We start from the raw sequence: 20820 nt of genomic DNA, 5'->3' as shown, positions 1-20820 counted from the left end.
GTAACCCTACATCATTATAGCGCACAAATTCTCAAGTTCACCCTTAAATATGTCCTGCCCCACTAATTCAGTTCAAAATGGTTCAGTTCACAAATAGAGATACAATCAAAAACCTCCATATGTCCATACATGGAAAGCAGAGAATGGAATCAGTCCTGAGACCCCTATTCATGATTAATATCTTCAAGAATATCCTGTGATCAAAGCATGTTTCACAAACCAAAGTTAGAGTAAAAGGCATCTGTTGAGGAAGACTGCTGTCGTGTGATTAGCTTTGTTTTTGTCAGAAGACTTCGATTTGGGAACAGTGACATTTTCTTGACTTATTTTTTTTCGTCTAGATGAGAAAAGTTGTCATCCTTGGCATACCACGGTTTGTCATGGTGACTCGTGGGTGGATCTATCATTCTGTTAATGATAACAAGCAAAGCAAAAATCATTGCAGATACTTCACTACTGAATTCGTACAGTGTTTTGGCTTATTTGTTCAATATACAAAAAACTTCAATATATAAAATATTTTTATTATTTTTTGAAGAAACATTGTTGGGGCAGCCTTGCTTATCAAAGCATATGTAATGTAATGAAGTTTTCACGACCCAACATCAAAGAATTGCTAAGAACAATTTTTTAAAAATCTTTTTAATTTTGTCGAATTTTGTTCTTTAATGAACAATACCTTTCTCCAATAACACTTTTAATTGTGATATATATTAATCTGTACAGCAGACAAGGATTATTGATACAGAAAAATGTATAAAACTAGATGAATATAGGGAATTATGGCTCAGGAGAACAAAGATAACTTATCCATAGCCTTAGTACTAATAAAATCACCAATGTGATGAGGCACACAGGTGCTCTGCCAAACCTGGAAATCTGATGCACACCTTTCATGGCAAGCAATGACACCATGAAAAGAATGAGTAAAGGCAACATGGCCAATCTAGCTGTTCCTTGAATGCATACTTCATTTTTCCTTGGATATATGCTTCAATTTCATCTTGTTTAGCTTCTCCCTAGAAATATGCTACTTGGGGAGTTAATTAAATCTCTCTCTGCAGCATTATCACATAGCAAAACAAATAGAACATAAAACATCTGTTACAGTCATTTCAATGAAGAAAAGTTTATTTAAATAAAGCACATCTTTAAAATTGCCATAAGGATCAATAGTGGATATTGAGGTCAGGGTTAAGAAATACAGGACACCACTTGCAGTTCTGTCTGTAACAGTAGTAGCTGACTTTTAGGAGGCAGGAATATGTTCATCGATGAAGGCACAGAAGCATGAATGGTACTAATGGCAAGTACACAGTTAAATGTATCCAGATTGTCAGTTTGGGGTCTGATATTTGGAACCATTGTGCCTTGGTCTTTCAGATCTTTAAGACTACAACTAAACGGCAAAATACATGGAGAAACATTGCATTTAGTTTTACTGATTTCAGTCGGTGAGGACAAGGTAATTAAGCAGTCACAACATCCTGGAGTCCCGTCTGCCCCTCAGAGCCCCTTTGCGTTCATTACTTTTTCTGAAGCTCTTTACCATGGGCCAAGCCCTGTAGGTCTTTTCACACCCTGACACATCTGATGTCAACTCTTCTTGATTTTTGACAAGCAAAAGGAGCCTTTCATACTTGCAGGCCTTTGAGTTTAACACGAATGACGTTCTTCTAAATAAATTTTTTAAGTATTTTTTTTTTTCAGAGATACTTTCTATTTTAAGAACAGTTGCCATCCTCAGTGAGCCTTCCTCTAGTGTTGCCAGACTGACCAAATGCTCACAGTTAGGGTTTTCTTCATACCTGATAAATACTGTTACTTTATTTATATATATATATATATACATATATAAATTTATATTTTTATACATATATATAAAATATTGAGATGGAGAGGGTTTTTTCCCCTGGCTTTAATGCATTACCCTACCACAGTTCCCCTTGGATATCTGGTATTTTAGTTCACATTCAGCTGCTGGACAACTCCAAAAATAAATTTGACTCTGTTATGTTTTGATTTCCCATTCTCTGTCACAGCTGCAGCAGTGACTCCCCTGCCTTTGCTAAATGATTGGCTTCTGCTATCCATTCACTTGAGGGCTTTTCTCTGGCATCAGGATCCACTGAAATAAGTCTGAGAATGATGCTTATTGTGGGTAAATAGCAACTGTAAAGATTTACAAATAGCACATAGTTTTGCATTATTTCTAATTAGCCAAGCATAAGATTTTCACTAAGAATTATGGGTTCTTCAGGAACCGCTGTTGAAGTCATTCCCATAGGAACAAATTCTGTAGCACTTATTCATGCAAGTATTTCTTATTTGTGCAATTATTTTACTGAGTACCACAAGAATTATTTAAATGAATAAATGAACTTTTTATAATAGGTCATGAAGTGTCCTGAAAAAAACCCAAAATCATGTAAGTCAATAAGGCAGGTACTGTCCTTTAGGAATTGGGATTGGGACTTCTCATGCTACTTTCTACAATGCTCAAATTTTAGAGGAGTTTGTTTGTCTGATGGATTTGCTCATTACAAGAATTCTACTGCACACCAGTGATGGCTGATTATAAAACAGGCTTCATGACACTGTTCTCCAGATCCACTGGTAAATTAATTCACTGATTCATGGCATGGAATTGGAGAGAAAGTAAGCTAGCTCTTTCTGTCATCCAGCATTTGACTGTGAAATGTTGCTGCTGATGCAACTTAATCTTGTTTAATACAATTTAATAGTAGGTCAGAAGAAAAAAAAATATCAGCACTTGTTTCCAAATCATTTAGTAAGAGCATTTTAGCTGAGTTACAGTATACTTAAACTGGTTTAACTGCATGGCTTCCTGCAACAGAGGCATTTTTTCCCACCCTAGAGAAAGAATTTCTACACAGGCAGATTCCCATAGCATTGATGAAGCTGATCCTCTCCTCTGTATTGCATCTCTAGTTGCTGACAGTGATTTAAACTAATTGGAGAGTGAATGTAAATCTCTCTTCAGTCTGCACCCATTCATCACCCACTGTCCCAAACCTCTTTGGTAGAAAGCAGTGAAGTATTAGAGAAAGATACTGAAATTTACAATAATTTTATGCTTCCACGATGCAGAAACTAGAAGATACTTTGGGGATGGGGTGGCTATGAGGAGACATGAAACACAGTCACGATTGTTAATGGATGGCCTTGCATTTTTTCAGCTGCTTTTTTCTTGTTCTTAGTTAATTGGGGCATGGACTTAGAAACTTCCTGAGTCCAAGATCCAGCTATCAGAAACCAAATAGCCCAATGAGTGGCTAAACAACTTCGCTTTCTTTTGATTTGGTATCTCAATGGCCAGAGGTCTCTCTAACCAATGGTATTTTCTCTTAGCTTTTTTCTCTTTTTTCTTTTCCTAAACTGCATTCAGGGACAATGAAGGGATAGAATGACACGATGGAAAAGATGGATTCCAGGAAGAAAGGCAAAGCAAAGGAATCCAAGCCCTCAGTGGTTTCCTAACTCTGACTTGAACAGAGCATTCCCTTGTCAGTCGTAAGAAAATGCCTGTATCTCTGCATTCCATTGTGCATCCCTAGTTATTTTGTAGGCTAAAGGCCTTGGGTGAGACTACTACTAGTCAGAGAAATGGAAGCCAGAGGGAAACAACACAGAAGACTAAGCTATAACTCGTATCAAGAAGGGATAATGGGGAATGTAGCAGACAAATACAAGTGGAAGCCATGCTTAGGAATTAAAGGGTGCAGTGCATGATATAGAAGATATAGTGACATAGATTTAATTCATGTCCCAGTCAAAACCCTTTCCACCTTTTCCTTTTCCTCTTAAATCACTGAAACGGTCCTTTATCTGTGCTAATCCTCTGAAAATGGGGATACTAGATCACAGGGAGTTTGTAGGGTTGAAGCCCCATGATGGATTGTGTTGAAGTATTGCTTTAATTATGTCCATGCAGAGTCCTATACAGGATTTGTGTAGGGGACAGGCAGATGCAAGCAAGGTAATAGAGAAGGTGGAGCCAGGCTATCTTTGTCTTTGAAGGATTCAGATAATGGACTTATACTGGACACTGAATGCATTCAAAGGCAGCTTATCTGCTTTTACCAAGATAAAGAAAAAGGGAATCCAGCAGAGGCTGTTAAAAGTGCAGTCCTTTTGCTGCTACCATGGGATTTCTTTTCACATTTCTTCCCTATGTAACAAGGTCTGTAGTTTAGAGCTGCGGTTTGGCCCTGTTACTAACTAGAAAATATTTGGCCTCTCTCATTCATCTGAGATTCTTTTATCTGAACAACGAGGAGTATCTTTCATTTATCTCCTTTCCAGTTTCCTTAGCAACATGCAAGGACACTCCAGAGAAACAATGTCAGGGAACACCTTCATTTTAGGCTTTCATGAAGCTTTCTAACCTTTACTACCTCTGAAGAGCAGTTTAATAGAAGACAATTTCAAGCATACAATCTTACATGTGTCTTTGTCCCCCCACAATGAGAAACTACAGAAAAGAACTCAGTCTGTACTCTGTCACTTCTTCCTCAGCAAGAATAGAGCTTCATTACCTACTAAATAGGTTTGGAGATAACACACTGCGTCTCTCAAGTACAGCATCTCCTCATGCTCAGTCAGTAATCTCCTATCTAGAAAGCCCCTTGTTGTAAGGGCCATCTTTGACTGTCCAGTGCCATGTAACCAAATGTAAGCAAGGATTCAGATTGTAATGACATTTCTCGCCAGTTTGAAGCAACAAGGTGCCGTTTATTGGCAAGTCAGTGTGGTTTGCTATCTCCCTGCTTACCAGACATCCATAGTGCAATTGGAAACTAATTGAAACCAAGGAAATTAGTGGACATTCAACAGGAATCTTCACAACAATATTTTCTCCTTGTAATTGTGTTTGTGTTCTGTTGTGCTCGTTCACCTGCCATCTCTGGCTTCCTGAAATCAATGGCTAAATCTATAGCTAAAATCAATAGTGAGCAATCACCCCAGCAATTTTTAGGTAGCTATTGGGAAGATGGCCAAAAATCTCATTAGGCATATTAAGAACAATTTTCTTTCCCTGAGTCATCAAATTTAATATAATGAGTGCATATAGTTCTAAAAGCATTAGTGTAACTAACTCGAAGTTGTTTGGCCATCTCAGCACAGACTTCCTCAGCTGGAATTAACAAATGCTACATTTCCATTTTCTCTGGCCCAGATAAAAAAATACCGCACTTCTCCATCTACAAAACTGAATGATTGTTTTAGACAAAAGTAAAAAGTAATAGATGGAAAAAATATAAAATGATTATGGTTTGAAGAATGACAAAGATCTTCTGCTTAATAACTTTCTATGAAGATTTATTTCATATAGACTAAATAAAGTAGAAATTATCCCTCATCATTGCTTAACAGCAGCTCGCTCTCTCCTGTAGAGACATGGTATGAATTTCCAGAGAAGCTGTAATAGCTACTACCTGGCTCCGGTCAGTAATCTGATCAAATTGACCTGGTAACAGCTTCCTGTGCATGTGAAATGCTGTAGCTCCTTTTTTTTTTTTTTCCACTCTTCAAATTCACAAGTTGTCATTGCTCTAATTCTGTGTCTACGTGCCAGATGTACAGAGTATTGGAGCTAATCTACTGGTGAAACCGCGTAAGAAACAAACAGCAATTATTTCAAGAAACCTACCCACTACAGGTATCGCATGGTCTGTTTTATCATATAATGACAAGAAGTGATATGAATACGTATTCAATCAGCTGTGTGTGTATACAAATGCATCTGCTACTTAATATCTGAGGATTTGCCAGTATTTAACATATTTTCTCCTCACTTCTGTGAGGTTAAAGTAAGCAGGGAAGATAGGTATTGGATCCCTCAAGGTGACACTGAAAGACTAGAGCAGAAGCAGGGAAGGGATTTCACTTGGCCATTGCTGGGTCCTGGCTACTGATCCAGGTCCTACTAAGCAATTTATTAAAACATCACTGAAGGAAAAAAAAGGAAGCTTTTAAAAGATAACACTGTGAAACTAAAGCAAAGAAAGTGTACTCGGAACATGAAAGTTCTTTTAGAACTGGCTGCTTACATTATTCTGTCTCTTCCTTGGTCACACCTCTTCCATACAATGTTTCAGAGTGCTTGTCCAACTCTCCTGTGCTGGGATTTCTGCTTCCCTGATGAAACTGGTGTCTCTGTCTTTGCCCAACCCATGCAATAATGAACTTGGGCTGCACTGTGGGAAATTAAGGTTAATCATTAGGAAATATTTTGTAATAGTGAATATAGCTAAGTTCCATAACAAACTGCCCCTGGAGGCTGTGGAAAGGTCCAGGTAAAGATGATCCTATCTTGGCACACAATGATGTTGGGTAATGTCTCGCAGACCCTGAAATCCTAAGATCTATTTCGTCCCTCCATGTCTTCTCAAACCACCAGGATTAATTCGGCTTGGCTGCTAAGCTGCTTACAAGAAAATTCACTGCCATAGGATGCTTTGGATGTAGAAGAGTAAATGGGTTTAAAAAGAAAACAATCTTTTTGTTTGTTTCTTGGGGGAGTGTCATTCTGGTTTTGCCCTCTTCTTATACTGCTAGCATGTGAACACTGGCAGAAAGAGGCTACCAGGGTAAAGAAGGTACCACTGCTAGATCTTGTATGGCTATTCTTATATCGAAGTGATTTGGAGCCACAAATTCTGATTTAAGACCTTGGTCTTCACTTCAGAATGATAGAAAATAAAGGCAGAAAAGGAAAAAAAAACAATAGTGGGTCATTGAGTCAATCTTTACATCAGCTCAAGGGGCGCTGAGATAGAAGAAAGTTGGGTGAGACAGTGGGCAGATGCCATAATAAGAGCAGTCATCAAATTGCATTTGTGCTGAACGGACACACACTGAAAATTATCTGCTGATAAATGTTGATAGTTTTTTTTTTTTTTTTTCTTGAGAAATGGATGAAGAAAGATAACTTTAACTCCTAGATCTCCCTTCATTTTATCTGGATTGACGACAGTGAGCCGGGACATGCTAATATAGGCTTCCAGACAAAATAATAATCTATCTGAGCAGGATTCTCAGTCTTGAAAGGCAAAGCTCATCCATATGCAACACTACAGAAGAGCCTTCCTTAGGCAAACCAAAATGTTTACACTCTCTGTCTTTGGCAGCGGATTCCTGTTATAGCAGTTTGTCTGTCACATGCAAGGGTGAAGTGGCAGGCAAGAAGGCTGAGACTGCTAATGGACTGATGCTCATTCCCTGGCAGGATTTTTAGGAGGTATGGCAAGCAAATATGGATACCAAGGGAACTTTTGCAGGTGAGAAAATGACAGCAAACTGTTTAGCTTCAGGGTCCAGGCAAAGGAGCAGTGTGAGAAAGCAGAGTGGGAAAGGGAGTTGGTAATCCACAGCTGAAATGATGGCCATTTTTCAAAAGACAGCTATGATGTTTTGCTCACTTTTTTAAAGCCTATGACACACAGGAGGAAAAAATTATTATCTGAGAAGACCAGAGTGGTAAAAGAAAAAGTTTGATGAGGGAAGTGCTATTTTTCACTGGAGGCAGAAAACACTGAACCATAAGTGAGACTGGGTAAGAGGTCTCCAGGGCATACAATTCAACAAATGTTAGGGGTGAAATTCCATCTGCCCATCTCTGCCTCTACTCTTCCCTCTTCCAGCTCCCAAATTGACTTTACAGAATGAAATGTAAAAGGTTTACAAAATTACTCTGCAATTATCTACTGAATGTATAAAGACCATTCCATAGGTCTCTTCTCCCTATCAAAACAAAGAGGGAAATTTAAAAAAATATTAGCACAAAACATTCCTCATACCAGGAGTGGTGATTTTTTCCATATCTGCAAATGGAAGAGAGCATACTACTCTGCACTTTGACCTGATTTGGGAAAAATCCACTTTTTTGTGTGTCTGATTGTTGTTTCAAATCAATGTTGTTCCATCACAGCTGTTCCATCTCCTCTTTGGCATTCAAACCAGGCTGGAATCTCATAGAGTTGTATGCAAGGTTTTGATAAAAAAAAAAGATGGCAAGGATGCAAACTGAAGCTGAGTCATTGCTGTGTTTCAGAGACTGAAAGACTTAGGGATGTATAAACATATTACATTTGTATATGCTGGAGACTGCAGATATTCACTGTGAATAAATGAGCTAATGGTGATTCTCTGTGTGAAGAATCTGCAGTATTAGCTCAGCACTGAGCATATATGTAACCCTTTTTTCTGTAACATCACAAACGCCCTTTAATATCTACGGCTAATTCCTTCTTTTTCAGGTAGCCTCACAAGGAAGCAGAAGATTGACAGCCTGCTGCATTAATGTCAACACTGCTGTTTCCATTCTGCACCGCTGATATAGCAGAGGTCCTTTATTTCCACCTCTGCACTTATTCACCTTTCAAAATGACCAGCCTGTCATCTGTCCAAAATTCATTAATAGCAAAAACTATAATGCCAGAGAATTATCCATTCTTAACTAGCAAATGTACATGAAGAACCTGTTTGGCATAATGGCCATCGTTATGTCCTGGACCTGTCAAGTACTCATCATAGTTTAGCCCCTGCCATAACTAGGGCTTTTTGGTGCTGCAGGGCAAATAAACACATAACATAAAATGATAGACATGATACTGCAGAGGACAGTTTGCCTACAAAGAATATAGGTTCCCTCCCAAACAATTTCAAGAACAAATTACTGCCAATAGTAGTCTACAAGACAGCTTTACTGGAAGAAATAGTTTTCATGGGAAGTGTTTTGTGCAGCTCAAAGGAGGAAAAAGAATGTACTTTCAGTGCTTAAAGGCAAGAGGTTTACGGAGATTTCAAAACTCTGGTGGTTTTATCCCTAGATAAAGAAAATTTAAATAAAAAATCTGAAGAAAAAACCAAAGATTTTGAGTGGCTATTCATGTTTGGAGTCTACAAGTCCTTCTTCTTTAATTGTTTTAATTACCATTTAGAGCAAAATAACTAAATCAGTAATTAAACTGCCAATTAAACCAATGATACATATAGTAGATATAGTAGATAAAGCGAGTTTATTCCAAATATAATACTCTGAAACAGTGATTTCCTCCAACAATCGCAAAGAAATATTTAAATGAAAAAGCAATAGCAATTCAACATCCATAATTATTTCACTGCCACCTTATCACTTCTTAACATCCAAGCGTTCTATATCATACATGATAGGAGGCTGTCAAAAATGCTGCCCTCCCTGAGAGTACAATCATGGTACGGTCTTGTTTGTGTATTTTACTTTAATGAAACACCTTCATTTGAAACAAAGGTTTTATCAAGGATGAACCTGAGAATGTGGCTATTTCCCATTGGTGCAATTGATCCCATGAACGTAATTCAAGGATGTTTGTGGTTAGTGGCACAGTTTTGTTAGCTCTGATAATTAAACTCTGATAGCAGTGAGAAATAGATTTCAATAACAGAGGCAGGTAACAACTGCTTTTCTCCAAAATGCTACACAGACGAAAGATATTTTTTCCCCTGCTTTCATTTTTCAGTGTCAGTGTTAAATGACATGTATTTCACTACACGCCTTTCACGTCCTAAATATCTTGGACTTACTTCAGAGTTTTGAATATCATGTAAATTATGTAAATCTTGAGGCTTAAATGTAAGCTTGGTATCCTCTGAAGACACTGTCTACTTATGAAGTCTTTCTTGCCAATCTCAAATGTTCCAAATATACTGCTCCAAACCTTGTCATAATATTTTCTCTGGAATCAGTTAGTTGCATTGTCCTTTTCAGGCTACAAAATGCTAAGGTCAAGCCACACTGTGCCCTCTAATAGGCAATGGGCAAATAACAAATGCCTGTCAGAAAGACAAATAGAACTAGTTGGATGCCTGGTTATAAGTAATTAATTATAGATGAGATATCATCCATAAAGGAATAGGACACTCTATCATCTCTCTTTTAATATACTAGCTGAAATGCAACCTGAGTCAGTAATTGGTGTCCACTAGTAGTAGGTAAGTCAGATATGTCATCCAACTTTCTCTTCCTTAAAAATTCCCCAAAATGTTTTCTGAGAACCTTCTGAAACTATTCTCTTAACTCTACTAGACCTCATTTGGAGACCGACCAGTGAATCCATGTGTTGCAGATCACAGACATGTCCAGACAAGAGGACCCTATATAATTTCAAAACCATTAATGGAAGTATTGGATTTAACTTTGATTTGAATAAACCTATCTCATTTTAGACATGCATACAGGTATGTAGATGAGATTATATTGTCAATTTGATGAAGCTTACTCTAGGGTGTATGCATTTTCTTTGTTATCGCAAAGAAGAAGAAAACATTTTTCTCCCCTCTAACTGCTATGTCTATGAAAGAATTTCATCCCATAAAGAAGCCAATTTTATATAGATCACACATGTTATAGCTTTGGAAAGAATGGTGCTGTTGCCTGTTAATTTCTAAAAGTCAATAAATTGCACATTATCTTAATTAAGCAAAGTAATCTAACAGGCACTGCAGATGTGACTGGTATGCTTTTGAAAACTTTATTGTTCTTAATTCTACATACTTATGCCAAAAATTATGAGAATCTGTTGAACAGCACAATTCAGATGACACAAATCAATAACAAAGCTTTTTATGAGCAGCCACTGCAGCAAACGGGCACAATGGAGGCATAAGACAAAACAGTTTTCTTTTCCTTTCAGGATACAGTTAGGTTTAAAAAAGTGAAACAGACGAGGGTTATTTTTACTAAGAAACTGTGAAAATCGGAAGTGCAAATAAAGGTTCTGGGTTTAACTAAAGGATAGAATCAACATCACACTGTTTTTGGAGTGTTTTACCAGTCCATCTGTGTTAATATTTTCAGTCTTTTCTGAACATTACAACACATATTCAAAATTGTATAAATGGCTAATTCACTCCAAAAATGTGTAATTCTTTGTAATGAAATGTGGTGAGTCTTTGAGACTGATTGGTGTCACACTCCCAGAAAAACTATATGGGAAGAAGAGCTTCTCTAATACTATACAATTTCTATCATATGTTCATCAGTGTAGTAACTGCTTTAAAAGCACCCACAAATCTCATCTAGTATTTTCATAGACGTGCCTCTGTGTTCCCCTCATTACCCAGTTCTTCTCCTCTCTGGCAGAGGAGCGTTGAGGAACACCTTTTGCAGCACTCCCCCTCTCTCTGTAATGGTACAGAATTAGCAGCTTCTAAGAGCAACACAGCTCTGCTACTCCTGCTGGCAGAAGGAGGTAAGTTGCTAAGGCAGCTGGTGACAGGTTTTTGTTTCTTTTAAAAAAAATAAAAATCAAGGTCATACACTTGAACTTGACTCCTGGGCTCATTCAATTGCCAGCCAATGAAAACCAGAAGAATTAAGCAAAACTAGAGCACTGAGGTTTTTCTGACTTCTGCTGATGAGCAAGTAAGCTATGTTTCTCTGTTACCCACTGTCTACACAGTGCACAGTCATACTTGATTATGGTCATACACCATTATCCTTCTACTGCAAGTAGAGAAGTTTCACAAAGGTCATCTTAGAGATACTCAGAACACCTGATGGACAAAGGCAACACAAAGCTGTTGAGAAAAAGAGCAGTTAAGGATTTTTTTGAGCTTGAATCTCACTCCTTGCACTGATCATTCAACTTTATTCAATGCTCCCTCAGGAACATTACAAGACTGTAATTATTAGAACTGAAGGTTCTAATAAGGCAGAAGAGACAAGGTGGTCTCTTATATCAGCTTTTCTCGACTTGCTTTCCAATTTCAAATTTTCAGTGCTCCATAGAAGGAAGTCAACAAGAAATCAAATTGCCTCATCAGTGCATTCAACTTCCTACATGTAGAGTATTTAATCTGTAAGATACTGGCTTTTCCTGTTACGTACTTTCTATTATGCTAGCACTATTTATTGGATTCTCTTTCTACTACTTTAAAAACGGTGTGTATATTTTATGCAGAGCTATGAAGAAACAAAACTAGGAAATCAGAAGGGATCACAATAGACAAAATATTTCCTTTAGGATAAAGAACTCATTGTGAATACAAATATAAATATAACACTCAGTTAAGGCAAAAGGAAAACATACCTGTGAAAAGCCGATCACCTCTCCATTTTCATCGAGCACGTTAAAATTAATGATTGGACCCTGGACATCAGGATTGCTGAAGTCTGTGTCGCTGTAAATACGTACTACAGGAGCCCCATTGGCATATTTTAAGGTAGACAGCACATTATAGGTGTAGTGAGCTAATGCAAAGGTATGTTGTTTTATTTTCTCCATTCCACCTACAAAAGAAAAGTGCATGTACATGTCAGATGCTTTATTTTTACGGAAATATAAAAAAAGATGATTTTACAGAATGGTGTAGCTGGGAGGTAACTAGCAGAAAATTGGTAGTTTCGTGTTCCTTTAAATGAATATATATTTTGAAGAAGCTTCTTTCCTCATATAAAAGCTTTAGAAGTACTGTTGCACCAGGGACTTATCTACAATTACCCTACTGTAGAAATCTAAAGTTACACTGACATGGATTCAAGCACATTACAACACTGATAGTTCCAGTCTAGAAGTATCACTAAGACATTGCAGAACAATTGATTTGAAAAGCAAGTTCTGCTCTAAATATAGCCCCGGAGATGCCAGGACAAGAGGAAATGGCCTCAAGTTGTGCCAAGGGAGGTTCAGATTAGACATCAGGAAAAATTTCTTCTATCAGGCACTGGAAGAGGCTGCCCAGGGAGGTGGTTGAGTCATAATCCCTGGAGGTGTTTAAAAGATGGGTAGAATTGCTCAGGGATATATTTTACTAGTGGACAGGTACGATTGGAGTCGATGATCTCAAATATCTTTTCCAACCAAGAGATTCTATGATCATGTGAACGAGGCATCAATCCTTGCACAGCACACAAAGCAAATTGCTTTGTCTAAAATAAAATAAAAATAAAATTCTAAATGAAATGACAAAATGCAAGTATTGGTCCACAAGGAATTTACTTGAATAGTGAAGAAATACTCTTCCAAGCCAGCTCTTGTTTTTGCAGAAGAAAGAGGATGTTGTGAATAACTTATTGACTACACCCATGCAATCTATTTGCTCCAGAGGAGCTTTGCATAGAATTTCTCACAGAACTTGTCCTGGAAAAAGCTTTAATTTCTTTTTTTGGTTTTTTTTTTTTTTTTTTGAAAAGAGGACTGCAGAGATTTCCTGACAGATGGACACCTCTTGTACTTCTCTGCTTTCAGAGAGGAGATTGTGTCTCTGTTATATGTCCCTATCGAAATGGCTTCTCATTATTGTGCTCAAATGAGATTATTGTGCTCAAAGCAGAAGCTTGACATGAGCTGGCAATGTGTACTGGCAGCCCAGAAGGCCAACTGTATCCTGGGCTGCATCAAAAGAAGCAGGTCGAGGGAGGTGGTTCTCTTCCTCTACTCCACCCTCATGGGACTTCACCTGTAGTATTGTGTCCAGTTCTGGGATCCCCAATATAAGAAGGACACGGAACTGTTGGAATGGGTCCACAGGAGGGCCACAAAAATGATCAAAGGGCTGCAGCACCTCTGCTATGAGGACAGGGTGAGACAGTTGGGATTTTTCGGCCTGGAGGAGAGAAGGCTCCAGGGAGACCTTCCAGTACTGAAGGGGGCTACAAGAAAGCTGGGGAGGGACTTTTTACAAGGGCCTGTAGTGACAGAACAAGGGGGAATGGCTTTGAATCAGAAGGCAAGATTAAGACCAGACATTAGGAAGAAATTCTTCATGATGTGGGTGGTGAGGCATTGGCACAGGTTGCCTGGGGAAGTTGTGGATGTCCCCTCCCTGGAAGTCTTCAAGGCCAGGTTGGATGGGTCTTGAGCAGCCTGGTCTAGTGGGAGGTGTCCTTGCCCATGGCAAGGGGATGGAACTGGTGATCTTTAAGGTCTTTTTCAACCCAAACCATTCTGTGATCCTATGAGTTTATGATATGCCATAGGATGACACACCATAGTCATGTACGGCTTTGGAGATTTTGATTGTCTTAGGAAAGTCAAAACATAAGTGTCAGATACAGACCCAGCCTTTTCAGTCAAAGGAGAACATATACCATCTGAAATTATGAAGTAGGTTGTGATATTCACTGGGATAAATTGCTGACTGGAGACAAGTAACTGGGTGTGACAATAAAGACGGTACAAGAAAAGGAATAAACCTAACCCTAATGAAACAATTACTTATCACATAGAACAAGAAAAGTACAAGTCATCTTCAAAGCAGAAACTGAAAATCTATGAATTTACATGTTTATGTGACATAAGACAATTAAAGAAAACATACGATCTTAAAGAATTGTGAGAAACACAGGGAGATAACTGTTAGCAACATGTTTAAACCCAATCAATGGAGACAGCTAGAATTTTGGTTGAAAATGCACAGTGCATTGCACTATGGTGGACTTACACCATGTAGGAGTGAAAAAAAAAAAAGGAAAGAGCATTTTTTCCAAAAGACAGTTGAAGTAGAACAGTATTTTTCTGCCTGGGTTTTAGACCCAGAGTATTTCCTGTAATGTTGAGTATGTTGTTCAAGGTACACGAGCATTTCTGTCACCAAAAAGATTCTTTTCTTAAAGTGCTTAGCTATGAATCTCATACTCCTCCGTATACCATTTTTATATCTGAGTATCTGGAAGCTACTATATAACTGATCTTGGATAGAACTCTTGTAATCTGCTTGTTGACTTTTGTGCCTTTACTTGTAAAAATACTGTGTCATTTATGAATGTATATAAAGGAAAAACTAAGCTATCTTTCTCCTGACATAAAGAAGAGTTATAGCAATTTCTGTTGTTTCACTTTTCTTCAAGTTTTTATATTACGTGCCATCTCCTTTAGATAAGCTAGGAGAGCAGACAGTAAAAGCATAGAAACGGATTAGATATGAGGGGGAAGTATGTTTTTTGGTGCTAACTAATAATAAAGAGGAATAAGATATTTAACAAGGTACTAACATACAAAGCACTTTCAAGGAACATTGCCAGAAGCTAATTGGTGCGATTTCTAGATGTTAGCCAGAGTAAAATTGGCAAGCATTTCTAGAACATTTTGATCTGAAACATAATTTGTATTTTCAGAGTCTTAGAGAATAAAAATTGCCTAGTCAGAGGTGTCCTAGTCATTGTTTTGTAGAAGTTAAGAGTCTTGAAATAATAAAAAAATGGAGAGTTATTTCCCAGCATTTGTCAGAAAGTAGCCACCTTAAGAGAACTGATGGCCTTCTCAGTTTCTGTCTGTGGTCTCCCGATTCAGAGCTTTTCCAAACCAGCAGGAATCTTTTAATGGAAGATTAAACTACTCGCCTTGTGTCCTGCTGAAGAAATCTTTTATTCAGAAATTTCAGTCTGCCATTCACAGCAATCATCCTGCTATCATTTCTATATTGTCTTCATTTATTCTCTTTTAATGTTGCTTAATCACATTTCCTTGTTCATTAGTGAGAAGCTGATGAGCCTCTTAATTATTTATTCTGACAAATCCAAATGCAACAGTCTGCAGTTACTTTGCTGTCCCATGACTGGAGAGAGAAAGCCATGTTGCCAGAGTCCTATATTTTTTGAGTAACAGAATAGGTTATGATTAGGTCTGATGTCACAGAGAACCCTGTGAAATAAATGCTGCTAATCTGAAGTTTGTCCTGACAGAAACCAGTTGTGATTTATTTTTATTTTGCTAAACAAAATTATCTGTACTGTTTCCTGCATAAATCCAGTGATTACCTCATCTCCCTCTCCCTGCTAGAGAAAAAAATAAAAACTAGAATAAATCTTTGGATTCTTAACATGATCTAAGAGTTGCATTATTGCACCTAGTCTCATATTTGGGGTGATAAAAATAAAACTCATCACTTGACTGAGCCTGTCTAAGGTAAATGAGAAGGTAATCTTCTACATTATGGTCGAATTGGTATTTATTACCTTATTGCATTCCCTCATTTTATCTTTGCTCTATACAGAAATCAGGTTTTATGTCCAGTTCCTTAACTGTGAATACTTGGAGACTCTTTCGTAGCTGCCTGTTTAGAAGAGGCACACCTTAAGGCTTTGGAAGACTTACTGCTGCTAAAAATCATCAGTACATCACCTTGAGAAGGTGTTGGGGAGGACTCAAGTGCCCTGACTTCCTCTCTCTTTATGGATTTTATTCCTTATCACTGCATTATTTCATTAAGGTGACTTGCATCTAGTTACTCTTGAAAAATATTTTAAACTGAAGAGCAATTTATGCACTCTGTAATGCAGATCAGAATGAATCTGACATAGTCTAAATTACATCAGTTGAAGTTTGTCTAATACCATTCTCCGTAGGAACACACAGCACAAAGGAGGCTCTCATTAATGACTTACCTCTTCCTATGTAAGAATCGTAAGGACTTCCCTGTCAAAGGGAAACTCTTGCATTTCTGTGGATTAATATCTCCCTTATTACTTTGTCCCTGTGTGTATGTTTTAACTTTACATTCAGCCAGACACAATAATCTAATTAATTCTTCTTCCCAAGAGCACCTCATTTTCCACACTATTTGTTGTCACAATGAATGTTACATATATTTTTTTCAGTGGCAAAGTTATTGAGCAGAAGAGACTGACAAAAAAGGTTTGTACTTCTGTGTACAAACCTCCTTGCCAAAGTGCTTTAGTGGACCTGTGGAGATGCTGTTAAATCTCATAGTGCTGATATATGTTTGTACGGTACATCATGACAGATGAACACGATCTCAAACCTACTACACCATCTTATACTTCTATTTAGGTACAATTATGGAAACCTATACCGCTCCAGTATGGAAAACTCAGAGTGCTAGTGCACTGGATAATCCACAGATAAATTTGCAATGTCAGCCCTTCCATAAGAATTGCACATGCGCATATGCCTGTTGACAGGGGCAGTTCAGTCATCTGGAAGAGAAGGGTAAGTTATCTCATACTTACAAGAGGGTTCAAACTATGTGTATTCAAACTATATATGACTGTCACCATGGTACTGTAAATCCACTGCCTCACTTGCCTGTTGACGACTTCTTGCATTTTCATTACCTCTGCATTATTATCTGCCTGTTATATGCAAAATACGGTAAGATTTTATTTTTCCCATGGAATTTTATCTAATCGGAGAAATATGAGATACCTACATGTCCAAACAGTATTCAGTATAGAATACTTTAGAGTCAGTATAGACCTGTTTTGCATTATGTAAATGGCAAACATGTAATGGCATACAACTCCTCTCTGAAACAACCAGGATTTCAGTAGCTTAAATGCTCAAATGTTAGTTCTTCCTGAAAGTACAACAGACAGAAAAGCATATACCAACATCTATTAAAGGTTTTGAATAAAGAGATTAAGATAAAGCAGAGACTGAAATTGAGCCTCTAGAAAGAAAGTTCTGATGCTTAAGGTTTTCAGGCAGATCACAGAAACCTCTGTGATCTGCATTCTAATACATTTCTTATCTCCCCTATTATGAGAAATTAAATACTGGAGATAAGGCAGAAGAGACCCATCAATTAAATATACAGTTATTTTTCTAACTTGCTATTATGAAAATCACAGACATCAAGGTTTACATGAACAAATTCTCTGTCACTGCAGTAAATCCAAACTCATCTTTGGATAAAGAAAAGATCAATGTGAATCAGTATTCTTCAGCATTACCTAACAGATAGCAATGAGACTGAGAAATGATGAGCTGAAATTTCAGCAAACTGATGAGCAGAGAGTAAAACCAAGATGTAGCCACCTTCTAATAAATTCAAAACAAGATATATCATCATGTGGGACCTGTGCATCAATGTGCTAATGAAGCCACGGAACCTATCAATCCTGTCAAACATTTAGAGTTCTTCCTTCACTTCCTCCTAGAAGCGTACATTAAGATTCATTTCTCAGCTTTTTTTGGTGTTCTTTTAAGTGTAGAACTGAATGTCTCTGACTGAAGTCTGTCACCTAGTATTATTCTCCCAGAGAACATCTCTTGAAGACAAACCTGTCATAGCTTCATATATCTCCTTTTCAAATTTGAGTGTTTTGGCCTAAAACTACATTAACTGTTGTCTAACTACTGTTATATTTTTAGTAATTGTGCTTTAAACAAAACACTGCAAACACAAAATATTCAATACTGAATATTCTGAAATATTCATATCACCATCCACTCCCCTGACCCCAATGTGCAAACCTGAAATGCTATAAATACAATACTAGAAGAGCAAATAATGAGACGAAAAATATAATCAACTTAATAAGAAACCTCAAGCACTCATCCATCTGGGCTCCTACATTCATCAACAACAATATTAAATATAAATGCCCTTTGTGGGGTTCTTTTTTTCCCTTAAATTATGAGAACAACTGTCCTAAGTCAGACCAAATCTATCTATTGCCTGTCTCCAACAGTAAGGAGTAATAGATGCTTAGAGGAAAAAGTATATGAAGAAAGGTATATAACTTCTAAGTAGCTACAATTGATATTTTAGAATCATAAAATCATAGAACAGTTGGGGTTGGAAGGGACCTCAAAGATCATCTAGTTCCAACCCCCCTGCCATGGGCAGAGACATCCCACTAGACCAGGCTGCCCAAGGCCCCATCCAGCCTGGCCTTGAACACCTCCAGGGATGGAGCATCCACAACTTCCCTGGGCAACCTCTTCCACTGTCTCACTACTCTCATGGTGAAGAAATTCTTCCTAATGTCTAGTCTAAATCTGCCCCTCTCCAGTTTATACCTGTTCCCTCTGGTCCTATCACCAGAAGCCTTTATGAATAGCCCTTCTCCAGCTTTCCTGTAGCCCCTTCAGGTACCGCACACAGTATCCCAGATGAACTCTCACAATAGAAGAATAGAGAGGCAGAATTACCTACCTCAACCTGCTGGCCATGCTTCTTTTGATGCAGCCCAGGACACGGTTGGCCTTCTGGGCTGCAAGCACACATTGCCGGCTCATATCGAGCTTCTTCTCATCAACCAGCACCCCCAAGTCCTTCTCTGCAGGGCTGCTCTCAAGCACGTCATCCCCCATCCTGTATTGAAATCAGGGATTGCCCCGACCCAGGTGTAGGACCTTACACTCGGCCTTGTTGAACCTCACAAGTTTCTCACAGGCCCACTTCTCCAGTCTGTCCAGGTCTCTCTGGATGACATCCCATCTTTCTGGTGTAGCAACTACACTCAGCTGGGTGTCATCTGCAATCTTGCTGAGGGTGCACTTAATCTTGCTGTCAATATCAGTGATGAAAACATTAAAAAGCACTGGTACTAGTACGGATCCCTGAGGGACACCACTTGTCATGGATCTCCATCTGGACTTTGAGCCATTGACCACTACTCTTTGAATACGACCATCCAACATTACATAAAAAAGTATTAAAGAAAATAAATAAAATTTTAAAAAATTAAACATTAAATAAACAGAATATAAATTAAAATAGATGAAAACGAGCTTATAGGTTGGCTAACAGTAACTAAATATTACTTTCAAAAAACAGAACCAAGGGTCTAAGAGGCCATCGTGAAACTTAAGCATTAAAATGAATACATTAACACTTTCCTGGAGTTAACAGAAAGGAGCTCTTCTATTGTAATAGCACTCCAATATTAGACATAACTGTTAGCAAATCTAGTTCATTAAAACTCAGCATGAAACACTGTAAGTGGCTTATCAGCAAATTCATAAAACCATCCATCATCCACATTGCCAGAAAATGCATAAGGCATGGACAGATCAGAAACCCCTTATTCACAGTGACTCATATGAACATTACACTCAGCTTGATCTATAAAATACATGTAATAAAAATTGATTTGGGGAACACAAATTGAAGGAGATCATGACCCTTTCTGCCACTGAGGTGACTGCATTTGTGAGCAAGAAGGGAAAAATCTATGTTCCAAGATGTCATTTGTACTTCCAAAACAATAATACCTTGCCATGCATAGATTAGAGTAGGCTTCTTTTTGAAGTTAAGATGTAACAAAAAGAATTATATAAAAAGGAAATTTCAGTTTTGAAACTATGTAATTTTTTTCTTTTTTGTCGAAAAGTCCATAGTGTTGACAAAGTACACGATTAAGTTGCAACAGCCCATCTCACAAGATCTGTGTCCAAATTGAAACTTTAGGTGGATTCTTGCAAGTTAATCATGTACATTCTGTGTGTCCAAAATGCAGACCCATGCTACACCCTCAACACAACTAAATCCATGCAGAATTCAGTGGGTAATGGGGGGACCTTTTAGTCTCTCAACACTAATTCTTTGCATAATAGCTTAAATCCTTTTATTCTCGTCCTTCTCCCACACCACCTCAATAGTTTAAGACTGTGGGAAGCAACTTCTTAATCCTCTATTCAGAATGTTATACCAAAACCAAACATGAAACACATATTCAGTGTTTATCTTAATGAACAGAAGGCTCTTTGATGCCTCATCTCCCACTTCTTTTGGGCAGCTAATTCAAGCGCTGTTTTCACACACTGAGGGAAGCTAGAAGTCTTTATTCTGAATAAAATGAGCAACACATTCCGAAATAAGCAGCTCCTAATTTCCAAACATCATAATGAGGAATACTTTGCTGTTTTTTTTTTTTAATTTCTTGGGGCTAGTATAAGAGACAGGTAGTATGCCAGCTGTATGCCAGCTGGCTGACTTACTTTCAGTATAACTATTTTAATTACAGGTACAATTTAGTTTTGCTTGACTGCTTGTTAGATTGAAAACTATCCCAACAATTAAAATAAACTTCAGGTAAGATACATGTAATGTACTGTTTGCTATTGT

The 20820-nt window shown here is 37.8% G+C and overlaps 1 protein-coding gene across 2 annotated transcripts in view; it reads right to left on the bottom strand.

The window, feature by feature from the left end:
* The window catches only part of MOCOS (molybdenum cofactor sulfurase), a 221330-nt gene that overhangs the window by 39139 nt on the left and 161371 nt on the right, over window positions 1-20820 (bottom strand). For both annotated transcript variants that reach the window (XM_054059244.1, XM_054059245.1), the window contains exon 6: window positions 12096-12295. In XM_054059244.1, the coding sequence (XP_053915219.1) occupies window positions 12096-12295 (200 nt within the window). The remainder of the gene's footprint in view (window positions 1-12095; window positions 12296-20820) is intronic.

Source organism: Cuculus canorus, chromosome 2 (genome assembly GCF_017976375.1).
Source record: "Cuculus canorus isolate bCucCan1 chromosome 2, bCucCan1.pri, whole genome shotgun sequence".
NCBI lineage: Eukaryota > Metazoa > Chordata > Aves > Cuculiformes > Cuculidae > Cuculus > Cuculus canorus.
This window is presented reverse-complemented; position numbering and strand designations above follow the sequence as displayed.